The sequence below is a fragment of the Crocodylus siamensis genome, chromosome 4, assembly GCF_052110815.1.
Source record: "Crocodylus siamensis isolate JL-2025a chromosome 4, ASM5211081v1, whole genome shotgun sequence".
Lineage (NCBI taxonomy): Eukaryota > Metazoa > Chordata > Crocodylia > Crocodylidae > Crocodylus > Crocodylus siamensis.
In genome coordinates, this window is record NC_143398.1 from 125,752,680 (window position 1) to 125,772,729 (window position 20,050).

The 20,050-nt window shown below is 40.6% G+C and overlaps 1 protein-coding gene across 2 annotated transcripts in view; it reads right to left on the reverse strand.

Moving 5' to 3' along the window:
• The window catches only part of INTS13 (integrator complex subunit 13), a 38,184-nt gene that overhangs the window by 15,620 nt on the left and 2,514 nt on the right, over positions 1–20,050 (reverse strand). Inside the window, exons 2-9 of one of the 2 annotated variants that reach the window (XM_090043686.1) lie at positions 19,476–19,707; positions 16,880–16,954; positions 15,058–15,260; positions 12,737–12,817; positions 10,440–10,530; positions 4,965–5,093; positions 3,216–3,300; positions 2,675–2,728 (exon numbers count right to left, since the gene is read on the reverse strand). In XM_090043686.1, coding sequence (XP_089899812.1) covers positions 2,675–2,728; positions 3,216–3,300; positions 4,965–5,093; positions 10,440–10,530; positions 12,737–12,817; positions 15,058–15,260; positions 16,880–16,954; positions 19,476–19,700 — 943 coding nt within the window. In that variant the 5' untranslated portion in view covers positions 19,701–19,707. The remainder of the gene's footprint in view (positions 1–2,674; positions 2,729–3,215; positions 3,301–4,964; positions 5,094–10,439; positions 10,531–12,736; positions 12,818–15,057; positions 15,261–16,879; positions 16,955–19,475; positions 19,708–20,050) is intronic. The other variant, XM_090043687.1, reaches the window with a different exon arrangement.

Sequence of the window (20,050 nt, forward strand, 5' to 3'; positions counted from 1 at the left end):
ATCCTGAATTCCTGAAATCCTGATCCTTAGAAAGGATCCTGGAAAATGTGAGCAACTTTACTAACCAAGAAACAGCCAGTTCCTTGTTGCACTGACAAACATTCTGAAGAACAGGACAGGATGCAGAGCTGTCTGTCCTAAGACTTCCAACAACAAACTTTACAATAGCTCTTGGATAATTTTTCAAAAACACTAAATGCCAAATCCAAATAGGGACTGTGCCGTGCATAGCGATGCTTAGAACTGCTACACAACATTTAGGCACCCAAGTTCTGAATTGAAATTCATGACACCAAATTCAGCATCTAAGCTCCTTATATACAACACAGAATACTAAGCATCTAAGAAGGAGATTCACAATAGGCAGCATACTGAGCTGAAGTAGCCAAAAGATTCACTCAAAAAAGGTGTGTGGGGGAAATACCATCTTTATTTTAGATCTGGGCACCTCCCTATGATCTAGAATTAGGTGAATATGTGAGATTGGAATTCACAGTCCAACACCCCTTCCTGGACTTTAACTGTCTCTCTAGACCAGGGTGGGAAAAATGGTGGACGCGGCAAGTGGCTAGACTCCTTTCCCAGTAGCGCCTGCCTGCGCTGCTCTGGCTAGTCTCCATGCAGACTCCAAGAGCAGCAGGGCTGTGATAGCTTTGTTCTCCGAGGGTCTCCATGGAGACAGCCCAAGTGGTGCTGGCAGGGCAAGCAGATGGGCGAGGAGCTGTTCTGGGGCCAGGATCTTGCAGTAGTGACAACACAAGGCTCGAGATGGGGCAAAACCATGATCTACTACCTGCATGCCCCTGCCCGCAAAACCCGCATTCATTACAGGTGTGGGCATCGGATCATGGCTCTTGCCCCAGTCCTGTCACTGCCACAGAATCCCATCCCTAGCCCCAAAGCAACTCCCTGCTCAGCCATTCACCCTGCCAGTGTCGCTTGGGCTGGTCTCCATGAAGACCCTGGGAGCACAGGCCATTGCAACCCTGCCTCTCCTGGGGTCTCTAAGGACCCTGGCTGGAACAGTGCAGGCAGGGGCTGCTGGGAAAATGGAGTCCACTGCAGGCCCGATCCAGCCTGTGGTCTGGACTTTGCCCACCCCTACTCTAGACACAGATATCTGGCTCACACTTTTCTCCTAACCACAGTCACAGGTGTGGGCAAAAGTGGAAATCAGTGGCAGCCACCTTTTATATAATAACCCTCAAGGTTACAGCACTCACTCAGGAAGAAGGAACCATAGGTCCTTGGCCCCCTCATAATCCACACCTTATTTTCCCAGGAGAGTGCCTTGACTACCAGGCAAAATGTAACACTGGGGTGTCAGTGTGCAGAAAGTAATTAATGGAACATAAATTCAGAGCCTTTGAATTAAGAGGCTCTCTGGGGTTGGGAGAATCAGGATGCTAGTCAGGATTTCTCCCAACACTGGGACACTGGATAAATGCATTAAGCAGTCCTGAAAATAGGGACTCCAGCAGCACCACCACTACTATGCTACAGATTCAAGATCAGTCCTTCTCCCTTGATTTACCTGGCCTTATAGATTTTGCTTCAGAAGGAGATGAAGACAGCTCCCGGCTAGCCTTGCCACTTTTCAAGGATGCGAGAAATGAAAACTTAAATCCTTAAGGCTGAGTAGTGTCTACAGATATCAGACGTTCTGTGTAAGTGCTCTGACTCGTAGGCTACTGCATAAAGGTGGACATTACTACTACCATATCCTCCTCCTCCAGACATGATTTTTAACAAAAGTGACTAATAGCCATGTTCTGTATTGAATTCAGAGGTATTAGCATGTTAGGAGACTCAGGCAGAGAGGTGTCTAGTTTGTGAATCCCACTAAGACATAAGGACAAGAGTTATCAAGATTCAGGCATCCAGGGAAACTTTTTGGTAAAAACTAAGGGCTCTATTAGACTATAGTAAGTCACCTCCTACAAAGGCAGGTAAATGGCAGAACCTACTCTGAATACATTACTTGCATATAATGCACACTGCGACCTCTAGCAACAGGTTTTGAGTTGTTGGGGGAGTGATGTTGCATGCAAGAAAATATGGTACTTCAAGCAAGCACACTAATTTGTATTAACAATTTTTTAAAACCACTGTTGAACAAAGCAGGTCTTGTATAAAACTTATTTCTATATCGTTTAAACCTAAATTAACAGGTTCTCTGTAAGCAGTACATTACAATTCAACCCATACAATCCTATCAGGAAATAGATTGATAAGTTCTTCAAGTACAATAGGAAATCTAAGATGGCAAATAATTATTAAACAAATTTCTCTCAACAAAAAAATATGTATAGAATGGGTCTGTTGATTTTAAGATTAACATATACTTATTGCCATCTAAAAAAGATAAAACATTTGATTGTGCCTATAAGCCCATGAGTTTACCAGGATAGAAGCAAACAGTACAGAAATTGACAGTTATTGTTTCCTGTGTTACCGGTTATTTATTTTAAACAGTTTCTCTTTCACATGCAGTATAGTTACTGGTATATATAGAAAAATCACCATTGAGCTTTTAACATATGTAACTGGTTATCTATTTCTTAAAAAGTCACTTTTGTCAATTCTTAAAAAGTTTTAGACTATGAAACTGTTCAGACACTGTACAGTAAACAGCCCACCCAACTAGACAAAAGGAAGAACTCTTTGTTCTCACCTGTCTTATTAGATCCTCTTTCTTTTTGACACCGCTTAGTTTCTGCCAGACATGCTTTGGACAAACGACAAGCACTTATCTATGAATGACCTCAGAAATTCTCCCACCTTCACAAACACCTTGCTTTTCGTTTAAAAATCTGTTCCCATTCAACCCAGCAGCTGCATTCTTACACCCAAGTAACAAATTCAAAAAGCCTCTGGTATGGCCACAGGCACATGATATCATCATAGGTACTATGTCTAACTTAGTTTGATGCTTCTATTATTTTTTCTTCATTATTTCATGATTCCTTCCCTAAAACATTCATATTTATGCTGATGTTCAAAGGTCAGTATTTTTCCATTGCATCTCAAATAGCTTTAAAAAACTAATACTTTAATAAAGCAGCTTGCTTTTTTTCTACTTTTTAGCCCAATTCAATGTAAAAGTTTAATGTCTATATCAATTTAAAGCCATGATCTAAAGCTCTCATATGATCCTAACTTAGTTTTAATGACTTTCATTAGAGACCCTCTCCAATATGATTTTTCCTACTTACCACTTTTTATAAAGTCTACGTGTGCTTCTTTGTGATGGAGAAGCTCTACATCATAATTGGCAGATGTGTTAGCATGTTGTTCTTCCTTTACATGGAAAAGAAATGAAAAAACAATCCTGTTTATTGCTTTAAGTAGAGATTTATTGAATAATGATAGTCTTCATTTTTTTCTTTCACTCCCATAGAAAATAAAGCTACAAAGTGCACTGGATAAAAGATTATAATGCTGACAAAATTATTTGTTCTCTGATCCATCTATTTAAAGATGTAGTTCCCTGTTTTTATATATTTTTAAACTACAATACCCCAATTTATAAATATGCCATAAATATCCACATTGCAAAACAGATAGATAAAGGACAGGGACATGCATTATAGTTTTTTCTTTCCTCTTTCTTGCAAAATGTAACAGCAAAGTGTGAGAGTATGAGTGTGATTCTAGTATCTTGTAGGTAAAAGAAACTGAAACACCTGTTTCAGCTTCCTAAGCAGAAGCCAGTAATTAAATCCATTGATTACAAAAGCAGTTGGCAGTGTCATTTGTCATATCTGAGAATTTTTTCTTAACCTGAACTAATAAAGGCATTCACTTACAATAGTTCTTCTTGCAATTAAGGAATAAAAGCTATCTTAGTTTGAATTGCAGATATAAAGTTAAAAAATGACTATTCTGTCAAAGGACAGTGCAACTTTAAACAGCTACAGCAGATTACCAAAAAACTGAAGAGTAATAATTGCAATTTGACTTAACCCCCACAACATATTCTAGTACTAAAAAAAGCACAAAGGCAGGATGAAGAGGCTTAACTAGCAGTACACAGGTCAGTAAATTACAAACAATGTATTTGCAAACCTAAATAAATAAATAAAATCACATTTACACTGTGATCCATGTTAAAGTTTCCCTAGGGTCATCCAAACCACCTCTTTAACCTACGAAATCCACAGACTGGTACTTTTCTTTCTTTCTTACTTTTGAGTATAAGCACTATCTAGAAATATTAGGACTTCATTTTTTGTGCATTCTTTCAATCTGTTTATAAACAGGCTTACTGTGCTTCAGGTCTGGCAGCAAAATACAATTTAAACTGGGGCTCCTATTTATTAAAAGCCATTTAGGATTTTTAGCTGCATTTATCTTCATGGCCACTGGGATGGCTATCAGTTAATTTCAGAGAAAAGTAAACAACTAGCAACATCTGTAGCTTCTAAAGAAAAAGCTGCATTTAAAACCTTTCATTATTAGCTGCACTTGTAAACCCACCCTCAAGCCTTCCATCAATTTATAATTAAAAACCACTATCTTCTGGTTAGTTACAGACACCTTTATGTTGGGTAGGCATGAAAATTAAACAAAGGAAAAAGATTCCCTAGCCACTGAAGTGCACAAGGTTCAAGAATATCTAATGAACACAACAAGAAAAAGACAAAAGAATCACAGAAAAAAATAACCAGAGGCAAACAAGATTATAGTTATATAAAATAACGAACGGAACAGAAATAACAGTTGTATTGCTGAATATGAATTGTCAATATAGCAATACAACATTTTGTTCTGTGATCCTCCTTTTAAAAATTTACTAACCTGGTCACAGACACTGAATGTGGGCTAATAAAAAAAAAAACAGAGAATATGATATGGAGAGAAAAACAATATAAAAATACTATTAAAATAAATAGTAAATTTTCCAAAAAAAGTAAAAGTTGATGATGTAGCTACTTAACATGAAGCTATAGCTACAATCTTACCTTCATAGGAATATTGGTTATTGTAGTTGAAGCCAGATCAAAGTGTTGCTGTACTAAAACATTCAGTTTGGTAGCAAGATGCCGTCCAGCACGGACACTATGCACTTCACTGGTTAAGACAGATGAAAGCTTAAAAAAAAAAAAAAAGATGCAGAAAGAATGGTGTAAGTGGATCAGTTTTTCAGAACTTTAATCTACAGAAGAGTTGCACCAAACATAATATAAGACTGGGTGTGTATGATATTTCTTCAGAAAGAAAAAGATTAAAAATATTTATAAAGTAACCTGAGGTACTGCAATATACAGTTCAGTCCATCTTAATTTAGTCAGTCAATTTAATGTGTTCAACACAATGAGTTGTTGGCTAGAAGGGTCACAGTTAACAGGAGTCAGTATCACACATAAGACTGGAATCCAGGATGTCCCTAGTCCTAGTCCCAGTCTGGTGAATGCTTTGTCATAGAGCCTGAAGTCCTCTCTAGCTTTGTTTTCCAAGCAACATTTAATGCACCTACCTGACTAGTGTTATTTCATATATGTTTTTTATTATGATCAGGGATAATATTTTTTTTAAATATTCTGAGATAGATAGATAGATGTATTTCTGAACTGATATAATGAACTATGAGGTAGTCATGTCTAATTTTCCTCCGTTAGTGACACTGATGTGTGCCTCTGAAGTAATGATATCCTAAGAACTATTTTAGAGAGAAAATTTAGGATACAATAAGAGTCTGCTCTATCCATCTCAGAATCTTTTAATATATCCAAAGTGTCACTAGCTTCCTAACTAGAGGTGCACTGATATATCAGTCCAATATCAGATTGACACCGATATAAAGAAAATTTACTATATCAGAAATTGGCTGTATCAGGCCGATAATTTGGCTGATAAATGGCCTCTGCATGTGCACAGCCGCAGCGCAGCACAGGTAGTGAGGAGCACAGTTGGCAGCTTGGAGAGCTGTATCCAGCTGGTAATTCTGGTGTTGTGGAAGTGGGGGGGGGGGCAGGGATGTGGAGGGGCAGATCAAGGCCCCCTGTGGTGAGGGGGGCTGTAGCTGTACCTGCACTGAGGTCTTCAGGGTGGGCTGGGGCAGGACTACACTCACAAATTCATTGTAACCCCTTCCCAGTGCAGCCTTGCCCCACCAGGAAGAGCTTGGCGCAGCCTCAGCCCCAGCCTGCCCCGCGCAGACCAGAAGGCACACACCCCACACTGACCTCCTTGGAGGAGTAGTGGGAGTTGCCAAGCAAGTGCCGAATTAGCCACTGAACCAGTAGCTCTCTGACAAGTGGCGCACAGTGGCAGGAGCCGCTCCCCACCCTTTCTGCACAAGCCGTGGCACCAGGGCTGTCCCTAGGGAGCGGACAAATCGGGGCAACCACCCCAACCCTCGCAGAGCTGGGCAGAGCAGCTGCAGAGACTCTGCACCGCTGCCTTTACATCCAGTTGCTCGCTACACCCCTCCCCGATTGGTAGCAGCAGCTTCTTCAGGTCAGAGGCATGTGGGATCGGAGTGGGGGAGGGGCCCCGCATGGGCTGATTTGCCCATGACCTCGCTCAGGTTGGTGTTGCATGGCACTGTCCCCTACCTGCCCTGGCAGTGCTTACCCCAGCCCCTGCCCCAGCCCCAAACCTCCCCTCACAGTGGGGGCCTTGATCTGCCCCTCCACACCCCCTTCCTTCCCCCCACACCAAACTTACCAGCTGCAGGCAGCCCTCCACGCTGCCAGGCTGGGTATTGGAAATCAGATCAATATTGGCTGGTACATCTCCTTAAAAATTGGCTACCAGTATTGGCCGCAAAAATTTCTATTGGTGCACCCCTATCCCTAACCATATATAGAAAAATGCATGTCTATGCAAGACACTTAATGCACACTAGCATAATAACACTGCACAGTAGTGTGCTAGGCAAAAAAAATGTTAATACGCTACTGTGTAATAGCATTAGTCTACTGCGCAGTAAGTGTCACTAAAAAGCCATGCGCTGGCACTACTGCATAGTAACTATACTAAACTAAGCAAGTACTAAACTAAATGCGCAGTAACTACTGCACATTAACGAACGTGTAAACATGCCCAGTGTGTTATTCTATAGGAGGAAAAGTACTATATTAATATAGACTTACTCCTATGATGTTTATTTACTGGTAGCAGAATGAAATTCTAAAAAAGGATTTGCCTACAATACATCTGTTTCCAAAGAATAAGTATTGTATTTAAGCAAATTTAAGACAAGGTTTTTCTCCCAATTCAACATGGAGGCGCAAAGAAAAACCTGGTCTCAGATTCAAGTACCAATGGCAAGGGATGCTGGCAGCTGCAGTTATAGCCCTGACCCCACCCCAGGCCCAGGGGTGCTACCTGCCCCGTACCAGGGGGGCCACAGCTGTTGTTGTTGCTTGGCTGGGGTGACTTAAGGTGGACTGTATAGGAGAGAAGGGAGTGCATGGCAGCAGGAGGGCAGGGGAAATTGTACAGTGCGGGGGAAACGGAGGAGCGTGGTAGACAGCAAGAGAGCTCCTTTAGCCCTAGCCCAGGGATGGGCAATTATTTTGGGCAGAGGGCTACTTACTGAGTTTTGGCAAGCTGTCCAGGGCTGCTTGGGTAGCCCCGCCCCTTGACAGGTGCCCCACCCCTGGTCACCATCTTGAGACAAGAAGTCCTGCCCCTAGCCTCTGCCACCAGAAATCCCTCCCCATGCCCAGTACTCCTTTGGGGAAGAAGGTTTGCCATCTTAAAATGGGGAGGGGAGGGAAACCAACTATACACTAAGAATCAAACACCCAAAATAATAATATATTTTAAGTTAATAAAAAAAAAAGTTTTTTTCCTGATTTGTGTGCATTTGTGCTGTATATGTAGAAGTGATTGCATAATAGCTCAAATGCTTATATAGTGTGTGGGGTGTGCAGGGATGTCAGGGGGTATGGGTGGGTGTGGGGTTTGTGGGGAGCTGTGTGTGTGTGCGGCTGTGGTATTTGCGAGAAGGGTTTGAGGGTATGTGGACTGTGCACAGGAGACTTGCACATCCCCCCGCCGCCCGAGCCAGTCAACATCTGCCCCCACACCACAACAGCCCAGAGCTCAAACACCCTGCAGTGCCTCCCTATCACCACCAACAGCGTGCAGCCCCAGCACGCCCCTTGCCCACTCTGCACCGTCTGGCCACAGCAAAAACTGCCCAGCAGTGAAAAGGAAGAGGTGCCACTTTCCACTGTGCCAAGCAGCAGTTTCTGCCCAGCTCCTACTGCTCAGCCCCAACAGGCAAGCCAAGAGCCAGCATGGGGCCCAGGCTCAGCAGCAGCAGTGCAGGACAAACTGCTGCTCAGCGCAGGAGAAAAGTGGCCCCTCCCACTGCCGGCGCTTCCTGGTGCAACCGCTTGGAGCCCACACAGGACTGCCCTGTGTCTGCTCTGCACTGCCACCACTGTCACATAGGGCAGCCCAGAGGTAGCAGTGATGTGGTGGAGATACGGGATAGCTCTGTGCGGGCTCCAAGCGGCTGCACCAGGAAGATGGGGGAGATGGAGGGAGAGGGACCGCTTTCCCCCATGCCGAGTAGCAGTTTGTCCCACACTGCCAAAGATCAGCCCAAGATGGGTGAGCGCAGGGCACGTGGGGTTGGTGCTATGTGCGCTAGGCCCCACCTGTACTGTGGGGCTGGGGTTGGGGGAGTAGGAGCAAGTGGGCATATGGGAACACAGCGCCAGCAGGGCCCAAAACAGGATGGCAAGAGCGCAGGGTCCTGGCCAGCAAGGGCTCTATGGAAGCAAGCCAGCTCCCCTCTCTTTGTTGGCACAGCCCAGCCTGGCTCCACAGACCCCTGCCAGCCCACGCCCTGCTGCTCTGGGCGGCGCCAGCACTGGCCCTGTGCTCCCGCATACCTGCTCGCTTCCACTGCTTTCCTGCCTACCCACTGGCAGCTCCTAATCACGTGGTTCCTGGCTGTATGGCCACAACAGCAGGACTCATCAGGAGGACTGGGGTGATAGCATGCAGTTCTCCCCTGCCTGTCCCCCACCCCTTACCTGAATTTCCTGTTCCAGTGTAGGGAGACAGGAACAACCCCATGGTCCCAGGATAGAAGCCTCTGCCTGGTAAGGGGCTTCTAACAGGCAGAGTGTATGTGTGTGTGGAGGGGGGAGATGGGCAGGGCCAGGCAGACCTCACTGTTGCGGGGTCCTGATGTGGCTTCCCCTGGGTCCTATTGCCACTGGCTCCTATCATCTTTGACAGGTAGCCAGGGGAAGACAAATGTTAATTTTCTAAATTTTTTAGGGGCCCTGCAGGCCAGATAGAACGGCTTAGCAGGCCGAATGCGGCCCGCCGGCCACATTTTGCCCACCCCTGCCTTAGCCCCAGGGTAGGGTCAAAACCAGCCTTGCCTGCTCAGGACCTGGGGGCAGGTAGTAAAGGGGCAAATGGCTGCCTAAGCAGCAGCAGGGGGGCAGGTGGTAGAGGGGCAAGCAGCCAAGGGCACAGGCACCAGGAGCAAGCATGGAGGGGGAGCAACAGGCAGCAGGTAGGGCAGGCACAAAAGGGTGCAGGAGACCAAGTGGCAAGAGGGGGCAAGGTGCAGGGGAAGCAAGGGGTAGGAGTCAGGCTGCCTGCCCCCATCTCTGCTTTCACTGCCATAGTGGTGATGGGGGACAAAATTTAAGATGACTGTCCTTTCTACAAATTAAAAATTATAACAAATGTATACCATTTCATGTCTGGAACCTAATTATGGCACTGCCACCTTAAATTAGAAGTTGTCTTGAATTTGGGTATAAATAACTTTCAGGAAAAGGATGCAAAGCAGTTTATTTGCCATGTTCAAAATAATGCTTCTTTAACAGAAATAGGAGCTATGCTCAAGTTTGGTGGTAAAAGATTCATACAGTTAAAATGTTTAAAAAAATGGTGACAATAATTCATGAAATTTAACAGCAAGACAGGCCAACAAACTCTGTAGCGACTAATCTAGTATGGCTTCTAGTAGCCAGCAATATATGCTTATGTTGCAAAAAAAGGGGGCCTAGAGAGATAATATTTCACATAGGCCTTGTTCTTCATTATAACGTTAGATCCTCTCAAAGAAAGGAAATCACAACAACAGGATTACACTTTTTCTCAAGGTGCCCTTAAAGTACTTATTGTTCAGTTTGCAAAAGACCGGGTAACTACCACACAGTCAAGAATTAGCACAAAATCAAGTAGGAAGCAAACACAAAAGGGGGGGGGGTCCTAGCGTCATGGAGATTGCAAAAGCTGGGTAGGATTATCATAAAACTATATGATAACAACAACATGTTTAGGATACTGGGGGGGCAGGAGGGGGGGTTAATATCACTGATTCCTTTATCTTAGCTTCAAAGATAGCCAAAACATTGTTAAGTTATCCAGGTGTACCATCTGTCTAGATTCTTGTATGATAAGTAATATGTTGGAGACCTTCCTTTAAAGCACTGGAAACATCTTACCTCTTTTTTAGGACGATCTGAAACAAGGCTATCTTCTCCAACTGGGTAAGTGTGGATTAAGACCAATTCACACTTCTGGATTTGCATGAGACTTCCCCAAAAAAGAAGTCACATGTTAGTAAGCTGGTAACATAGCTGAAGATGTATACTACAGAATTTAGATCAACATTGTGCAAGACTAGTTCAAACTCTTGATCAAGGTAGAACTAAAATCATGAGATGCACATAAAATGTTCTGCTTACGTTTTTGCCTGGACTTGATGCATGTTAATGTCTTTAGAAAATACATCATTTATAGTAGGAAACATCAGTATTTCTAACTGAGGCTTTTGGGGGTACAAAACACCACTGTTCCACGATCATCAGCATAAATCAGTAGTTCTCAGCCTTTTTAGACACAAGTCTTGTTAGACTAAAGGCAAACCTCTGAAAATGCCAGGTTTTAACTTTTACTCTTTTTTTGACTATGGAAAAGCAATAGAGGAATTTTTCTATTACAAAGAACTCGGAAAGGTCAGAACAGATCAGAATCTGAAATGCCTGAGTTTATTTTATGAATTGCATAGCTGTTTGTACCCCCAAAAGCCTTTTAAGGATGCTACACAATATTAGCATGTCACTGGAAAAACATAGTAGCTGATAGGTCACTAGATTAGTCATTGGTCAAAAGGATTTTGAAAAGCTTTTCTTGATGGGTTTGTTTCACTAATGCAGTAATTTTGCTCTTCATATAGCAGCAAATAAACTTTTCAGTAGAATTTTGTTTTGCAGTATTCAATAAAAATTCTACTTAATACAAACATAGACACCTCTTCTTTTTCCTTGTACAATGTATACATTAAAAATTCATAGCACCATAGTTGAGAACCACTGGCATAAACTGTTACAGCTCAATCCAAGTCCATAAAGCTATGGTAACTGACACCAACTGAGGATCTGCTCCTAAATGTTTTGCTAATATATAACAAATAGCTATGAAATAAAGAAGTACCCATTGTATGTCAGAGAACAGGAAATAAAAATTAAGACACAATGTTGAACAACCTTGCCTCGCAATGGCTGCAGTACCACAGAGAACACAGGGCTGTGTGCAACTTTTCTGAGGTCATCGAACATACATAGCAGCTGAAAAAGAATCCATGTCTTATGATTCAAACCTTTTACTGTATACATTGTGTGTCCTGCTTTAGTCACCTTGAGCGTTTGTAAGTGCTTGCACCACAGCACTGGGCACTTTTAAAAGCACCCAGAGCTAGGGTACGTGCATTTGTATAAATGACAAAATGCACGTCAGTGCTGACAAAGTGGCAGTGGTGTGCTTTAGAACTAACACATTGGAGGAGTATTAGTTCAAAAGCACACTGCTGCCATTTATACAAATGCATGCAATGCAGCATAAAGTAGGTCAGCTCATGTGTCAAGCAGACTTGATTAATCACACTGGATGTCCGGCATGTTGGAGCAGACAAATGTATGTGTATAACTGCTCCTTACTTCCCTAACACAGAACTTAAACTAAAAGCCAATTTTCTGGAGTCTATTGTATTTTTTCTATACATGTGAAATTGTAAAAATGTAAAGTTTGAAATTAAAAATAGATGAGAGCTAGAATCTCTTATTATTATGATTTATACGGATTATGTAAGTGCCTAGAGGAAAGAAAAGAAGTGGGAACCTAAACTACTTCTATTCTGCACTGTACAGCGTAATACACAGTCCCCGAGCCAAATAACACAAGCTGAATAGCCAAGGGAGAGATGTGTAATGTGATTTAACATTGTGACCCCATACTTTTTCATCAGTAATTTCTCTCTAAAATTCCAACAGGAAAATTAGGCAAAACGAAAAACCTATTTCTAAGCACCTAAGCTTTTACAGTCTAAATGTAACAGCCATGTAAAATGAATTTAGTGCTGCCGTCAGCATGCATCCCTGAAAACAATAATCGCCATCAACATCAGGAACTCACCAAATACATTATTGATTTAGGGATGTTCCCTACGACAAGACTAAATTATCTTCTCTTACAGCTTGCCTATTTAAGAGATACCAATCTAAAGAAACATGTTTTGTGCTGAATGATTATGCATGTAAATACGTCAATACTCAAATTCTTGGATTAGAGTTACATTTTACTATCTTTCTCATCTGACTATCTTTTCCAGTCAGCATTCAAATTGTTTATCAAAATAAGTTTTCAATAAGATCTATGTGAAACAGGTACATCGCTTCCTACAAAGGCAAATAAAAACAAGAGTCTGAAGGATAAAAACAGTGCTTGTGAACTTCATACTCACTGATCTGAATTAGCTGCAAGCTTGTTATGTTCATGAATCGTTTCCTGGACACATTCTTCAAGCATCCGAACATGGCTGTCACTGGAAAAACATAGTAGCTGATCGGTCACTAGATTAGTCATTGGTCAAGAGGATTTTGAAAAGCTTTTCTTGATGGGTTTGTTTCACTAATGCAGTAATTTTGCTCTTCATATAGTAGCAAATAAACTTTTCAGTAGAATTCTGTTTTGCAGTATTCAATAAAAATTCTACTTAATACAAACATAGACACCTCTTCTTTTTCCTTGTACAATGCATACATTAAAAATCTTTCAGACGTCAAAAAGTTACAGGAGTGGGGCTTGAAGACAGCTCAAGAAGTTAAAGCTCAGATTTTATTCTTCTGAAGATAACCAACTCTTCATCTGTTCATCTCTTCCTAACTCACCCACATCTGCTTTAAATAACTCACTTCTCAAGAACACCTTTCCACCAATGCTTTCCTACTCCAGTTGAGAAACAGTTGACTAGACTACTTCAGCTAAAGTTTAGTTGACCTCTGCAAGTGAAGTACTATGTGAGGAAAGAGAGGATTGGTGAATTGGCCCAAAAATGATCAACTGAAGGCATTATATACATCAAAGCAAGAATACCAAGTGGCATTTAGAAAAGGAAAAAACTAGAATCCGATGGGTTTAATTCTAAAACGAGTAATTTACAAACCTAAACACATATGACAATATTAGGAGTGGGCAAAATACAGCCATATCCGGCCTGCCAATGATTCTATCCACCCCACAGGCAAGTGGTGGCTTTGGCTCCAGCCTCTGCTGATATCACAGATGTTGGGTGGAAGCAGCCCTGCCTGCCCACCTGGCTGGCACCACCATGCAGCAGGCCCCAGGTGAGCCACATTCAGACCCCAATGGCTCCGGCCTAATCTGGCACTGCGTGGAAGCAGCCCTTCCCAGAGCCTGAGCTGAAAATGAGCTCATTAAAGAAGGTAGACACTGAATGCCAAATATTCAACAATGAACAGATTTCTAATTTTTTTTTAAACTATGTGGGTGGAAAAGCTACATGCTTAATTTGTGAAAGTGCATCTGTGTTCAGAGAATACAATTTGAATTGGCATTGTGAGAGAAAGTATGAATCCAAATATAAGAACATGTCAGCTGAAGAAAAAGCAAAGAAAACTGAGGAGATGGTTGCTCAAATGCAGAAAAAGCAAAGCAACAGAGATGATGCTTGACTTCGATTTTCTGGTTAATGCACATCAGAGGCTTGTTCTCTCCACTGAGTGAGTTTCTTTGGTTTTTCTTTAACCTAATTTTCAATATACATAGTAAGACTTTATTTTGAGTAGGGGTGCACTGATAAAGATTTTCTTGGTTGATACCAATAACTGATTATTCACCAGGCATATTGGCCAATATCAATCCAATTACAGATTTACAGTAATGAAGCTGGTCAGCGTGGAGAGTATTTCCCTGTAGGCAAGCCTATGGAAGGGAAGGGGCATGGGGGAGGGAAGGGGCATGGGGCAGATCAAGGCCCTCAAAGTGAGGGAGGGAGTGGGGCAGGAGCTGGGGGTGCTGCACAGCCAGGGCAGTGAATGGGTCTGGGGCAAAGGCAGCACGGCAGAGAGGCCATAGCAGGCAGCCCACATCCGCCCTAACCCTTAACACAAGTCTTGGGGGGCACATGCACCCCCCGGTGCCTTCCCTGGAGGCCTGCGCAGCACCAGGAAGCCACCCCCAGCTCCATCCTGCTTCCCACCCCCAGTCCCCATTCACTGCCCTGTCTAGGCAGTGCTCCAACCCCTGCCTCACTCCCTCCCTTACTGTGGGAGCCTCAATCTGCGACCTTTCACCTCCTTTCTTCCACAGACTTACTGCAGGTTGCTGCTCTCCACACTGCCCGGCTGCATTCCTGGCCACGTATGCCTGCACACATACATGGGACATCCAGGAGCCCCCGGCAAGAAGGTGTATGAGATTTATCGGTGACATTACTGGCTATGCTGGCTGAAAAAAGCCAATAGCTGATGATGTTAATTTCCCTTTTATCGGTGCCAATCCAATATGGCACCAAAATGTTGGTGCACCTCTAATTTTGAGCTACTGTACAACTGCCTCAAAAAAAACATTAAAACAGGCCAACAAATAGTTTTTTAAATAGAACTGAAATTTTTTATAAGAGATCTTTTATTTTTAGCAAATGATTTTTTAATCTACTTTTTAAAAAATATCTTCACTATTAATTTGGTCTGTGCAGCTCACCAAAACTTGTTCGAGTGGCTCTCCAGCTGAAATAATGCCCCACCTCTAGCCCATACCAACCTTTTGGCATTAGTAATGCAGATTATTCTTCCTCTATTTCCAACACGCTCTGCATTCTCCATTAGCATAGTTCGGGCTTCATGTTGGTACTCTGTAATTTTGCAGAGTGCTTCTACTGCTGTAACCAGTCCATGAAGTATGCTGCAGCATTCTGGGTCTGCATGAGGATTAGGTGGTCCAACAGCTGCTAGAGCTGCCATTAACTGGTTTAAAAACAAGACACAGAGAGACAGGTTTTACAGACCCATAACCAACTTCCTAAAAATATTTAGCTCTGAGCTTTCTTTTGTAGTAGATATATTAGTTGGCAACACTCTCTGGACAGCACGATCACAAAAAATACATTATTTATTAATTAAAACAGAAGCCAGTACCTACTGCAAGACAGGTTCTATTACCATCTTCTACTACAGGTTCCTAGTTTTTTTAAATCTTTGCCTTTGAACAGACAGTACTGTTTCTGTCCAAAGGTATGTTTTTGTAAAAGGAATCTGTTTTGTTTCTGAACAAAATCAGAAGCAAACAGCATGCTAGCTCAGCAGACAAACCAGGTCAAGTCTAAAGTTATTTACAAGCTTTATCCAATTAAAAAAAAAATTACAAATAAACAATATTAGCGTAACAAATATAAAAGCAAAATTTAAAGATTCCAATAGCATTGTTAAATTTAGATGTATGGCATATATTTATAGAGTATTTCTTTTTACTGTTTTTTTCCTTTTTCTTCTTTATATAAATTAACACTGCAAATTACAGTTTGTACTATTAAACACACATAGGTTATGTCATGTTGCAATATTTAAGAGCCTAATCTTGCAAGGGGTTTAAGATGATCATTTCCAACTAAAACCATTAGTTCAGCACCTTGAAGGATCAGACCCTCACGTTCCATTTTCAATTTTCACTGAAGCTTTTCACTACTCTATTAACAGTTCCCCTCCCCATTATGTAACTGGGAATAACATAATTAGCCTGCAGTGTCCAAAAAGTCTTAAGACCACAGGAGAAAGGCAAGAGGATTTTGGTATTAACATAAGAAAGAGGAAAGTATTTTTTCTTTATAGTCCTGGACAAAGCTTAAACCTTATAAGGTTCTGGACCTTTCAAGGTTTCCAACAAAATGTAAACCCTCACGGGCTAACACCAATAATTTTAAGTAGTTTTGCTGGTAGCAATTCAAAGAGTTTATCTGAACATTATAATACCTTCCTTCTCCACATTATCATTTTAAACAATACAACCAGCCTGAAAGAGAGAGGCTTATCTGAATGCAGGTTATGATCCAAGTGTCGATATAGGTGCCTTTCTTACCCAGAATATGTACAAATTGCTATTTTTGATGGTAACACTAGTCCTTAGGTCTTTTACTTATCAAAATTCAAACTGAGTACCTTTTAATAATTTTGTCAAATTTTCTTCTTTTAACCTCCATGTTTTTTTATTGAACTTCCTTATGAGATTTTTGAGCTTGCTACAACATGAATCTTACAACTCATCTATTTCCATCTGTTACAGTTATATGTGTGTGACTTTTAAATGATAAACAGTATTAAGAAAAAAAAAAAAAAGATCAGGTGAATAGATTTGCAACTTTCATGTGAAATGTATGCAAACTGGTGGTGTCTTTATTGCCATTCTAGTAAGATGAAAAATAACAGTCCTCAAAAAAATCTTATTCTGTGAAAGATACAACACCACTAAAATCCTTCCTAAAATGACCAACACTTTCTCGGACAAAATTAACATGTATTATGCTGTAATAAAAAATTGTATGTGATCATTAATTCAAACTACAAAACAGAGTATCAAGTACTAGTCATACCTCCTGAAGGTTTTGGTCTTCTTGTGTCCAGGAATTTAAGACATGAGCTCCAGAATCACTTACAATGAAATTCACCTAAAAAAGTTACAAAACACAATCTAAGACAACGATAACATAATGAATTCTCTTACCTCATGCAATAATCAGGACTATCTGAAAAGGCAACTTTTCCAACACCTAGTCTTTCCAGTCAATCTTTATTAGCAGACATCATCATTTCATTTATGTCAAATGTATACCATTATTATGTCAAATGTATGTCTACTGTATTAAATCAACAGGTTATTGCAATAAATTACAATTTTCTCTACATTGTAAGCAGAGTACACCCCAGAGATCTTGCATTCAGAAGCAGTGGAATGACAAGACAGAGTATAAAAAAAAATCATGCAAAGTCAATTTTTTAAGAAAGTCAGTAGCAATGCTAACTTCATAAGTTAAAATACAAACAAGAAGTCAATTTCAATCCTGAGTTACCATTACAAAAATATTATGAGGTAACTTCCTTACTAATTCAGTTACATTTTCATTAGTAAGAATCATCACTGAGGAAATATATACCATCTGTTGTTTAATTAAATACAACATTGAATCAGCCTGTGGAATCTGTCACAAGGAAGTCATTGAGGTAAGTATACTGGTGGGATTTGAAGGCAGATCAGACAACTTTACATACATTTGCTGGGAAGGCAAAAAGTTTCAAGAGAAGTCATTTATGATACTAGCTGATCATATATGTCTTGATTAAGCAAACCATGCAGCTCCACCATAGGAATTGAGCAAGTTTAAATGCCTGGCTGAGGTTAGTGAAAATGGTAAAACGCCATTTCTCTGTTACATAACAACAGGACAACTTTGTTAAATTAAGCAAGAGAGAGCTACAAAGAATTAAACACAGTAAGCACAGACGTGTCAGATGAGTTTATGACAACAGTTAAAAGTTTCAAAAGGGCTTGATGAAATAGTTTTGGGGTGTAGGTTGTAGCCATGTTGGTCTAAGGACATAGGCAGATGAAGTTCTTTGGGTAAATCTGATACCTTTTATTAGCCCAACTGAAATAGCTGGGAAAAAAATCTTCTTTGCAAGCTTTTGGGCACAAACACCCTTTGTCAGGCTGAGGAAGCATTTGCAGTTGGTCTGTGCTCTTCAGTTGGCATTCTAACTATCACCAATTTGGACAAATAATACTGACCTCCCTACCAGAATATGCTTTGATTTCACGTCTTTCCCACAGCAACTGACATTTTCAGGACATTACCTGAAGTTTTACTCAAATGCAGACAAAAGAGCTACTCACTGGGTACGTCTACACATGCGTTACGGAGCATTAATGCGCAATAATTCTCAGTGATTGGCATTACTGCACAGCAGTGCTGGCACACTTCTTTTATGTGACGCCAATGGGCAGTAGACTTATTCTACTGTGCTTAGCACTGCTTTTGGTGTGACATGCACAGTGGAATGAATCTACTGCACTTGTAGCATCTTGTGTAGACACACCCACAAAATAGATAAGAAATTAATTCCCCTATTTTATAATTCAGAGTTAGTTAGGTACAATATCAAGCATTTTCCCTCCAAAAAAATCAAATGGGATTGCTCACTATTGCAGATTGTATACCAGACTGGATACATCAGTGCCTTGATTTTATGTAATAACTCTTATTTCTAGTATCTTTCAAGCTTTAACATAAAAGAACTGTATGCTTATTTTTAATTAACTATTTTCTTTGTGCTAATATTTAAGTCTGTTTAAATCTAACATCCTTTTTGACACAACTAGAAGATTATCAGAAATGAAGAGGTGTCATAAGAAATAAAAGTTGTTTACTATATAAAAGCAAAAGTGTAGGAATTGTGCATTCTGTCATCTATCTTTCACCTATGTTCTATTAACTGTGCTTTGCTTTAGTACTGTATTGTAAGATAAACAAGCTAAGACCACACTGTGTTTCAAAATTATATTTTTAACTGTAATGTATTGAAGTAATAATGCTAGATTGCATTCTACACCTCTTTCATATATAAAGGTGTTGAGCCCCTTTCATTAGCAGGAATGCCAAAGTGCATTCATCTAAAAATAAAAAAAACCACTCTGTAAAAGATAATTATATGGATCTGTTATAGGATTTAATGTTATATGCACTGGAATATTGATGAGAGGTCATGCTGGGTACAATGAATGTGCTAAATACAAGTCCTGGGTAGAGGAGCAGCTGTGGAAATTCTGATTATTAAGGATTCTGAAAAAAAAAAAATGGTTTGGTGGGATCAAGATTTGCAGTTTGCATGGAAACTTCGACATATTGCTTATAACCAAAGTTCTGAGCTGTCAAGCAGAATATCCAGAAAATAAAAATGCCCATAACTGTCAGTGAAACCCAATACTGTTATTCTCCTAGATAAAATAAGAAAGTAAAATCCACAGTTTAAATAGTGAAAAAGTTAGATTTTTTTAATTTCCAATTTTTATGACTGAACAGTATTGGTTTTTATTGTGACCAAACCTTTAAAAATATTATATGGCTTACATTAAAATGAGAAAACATCCCATCATAATATGGCTCTATAACTGGTATTTCTAAAAGCACTTACCAGTTTTTTGAAAGGAAATATATCATACATTATTCTACAGTATTCCATAGATGATTCTACTGAACAGGTCCATAATGACTTTGAGATGGGAGCCAGAGGTATAATTCCTTGGGTCCGATTCTTCACTAACATGTCAAACTCGACATGTTGTCTGCAAGATTCTGCCATATAGGGGCAATGATCTACAACAAACACAGTTTTATGGGACTCAGCGAAAATTTTCATTTTCTTCCTGAAACAACAACAAAATACATCCAGCAGTTAGACAAAAAAAAACCTGCAGTAGTTTTATCAGTTGCTACATTTACAACATTATTGTAAAGCTTATAAAGTATCTTGGGTATGCAAACAGTAACCTTACTATGAAACTCCTCTTTGCAAGGCTATACTTAATGACTTGCAATTTAAAAAAAATCTGTCTAAACTAAAAACCTGATATACAAGATTTGTGTCTACAAATAAAGCATTTTTATGCAACAAAAGAAAAAAATGACGTAGGTGGTGAAGAAAGCAAATACTGATATTACATTTCTTTCACTCCTACCTCAAAGAATTGAAGACAAAATTAACAGGAA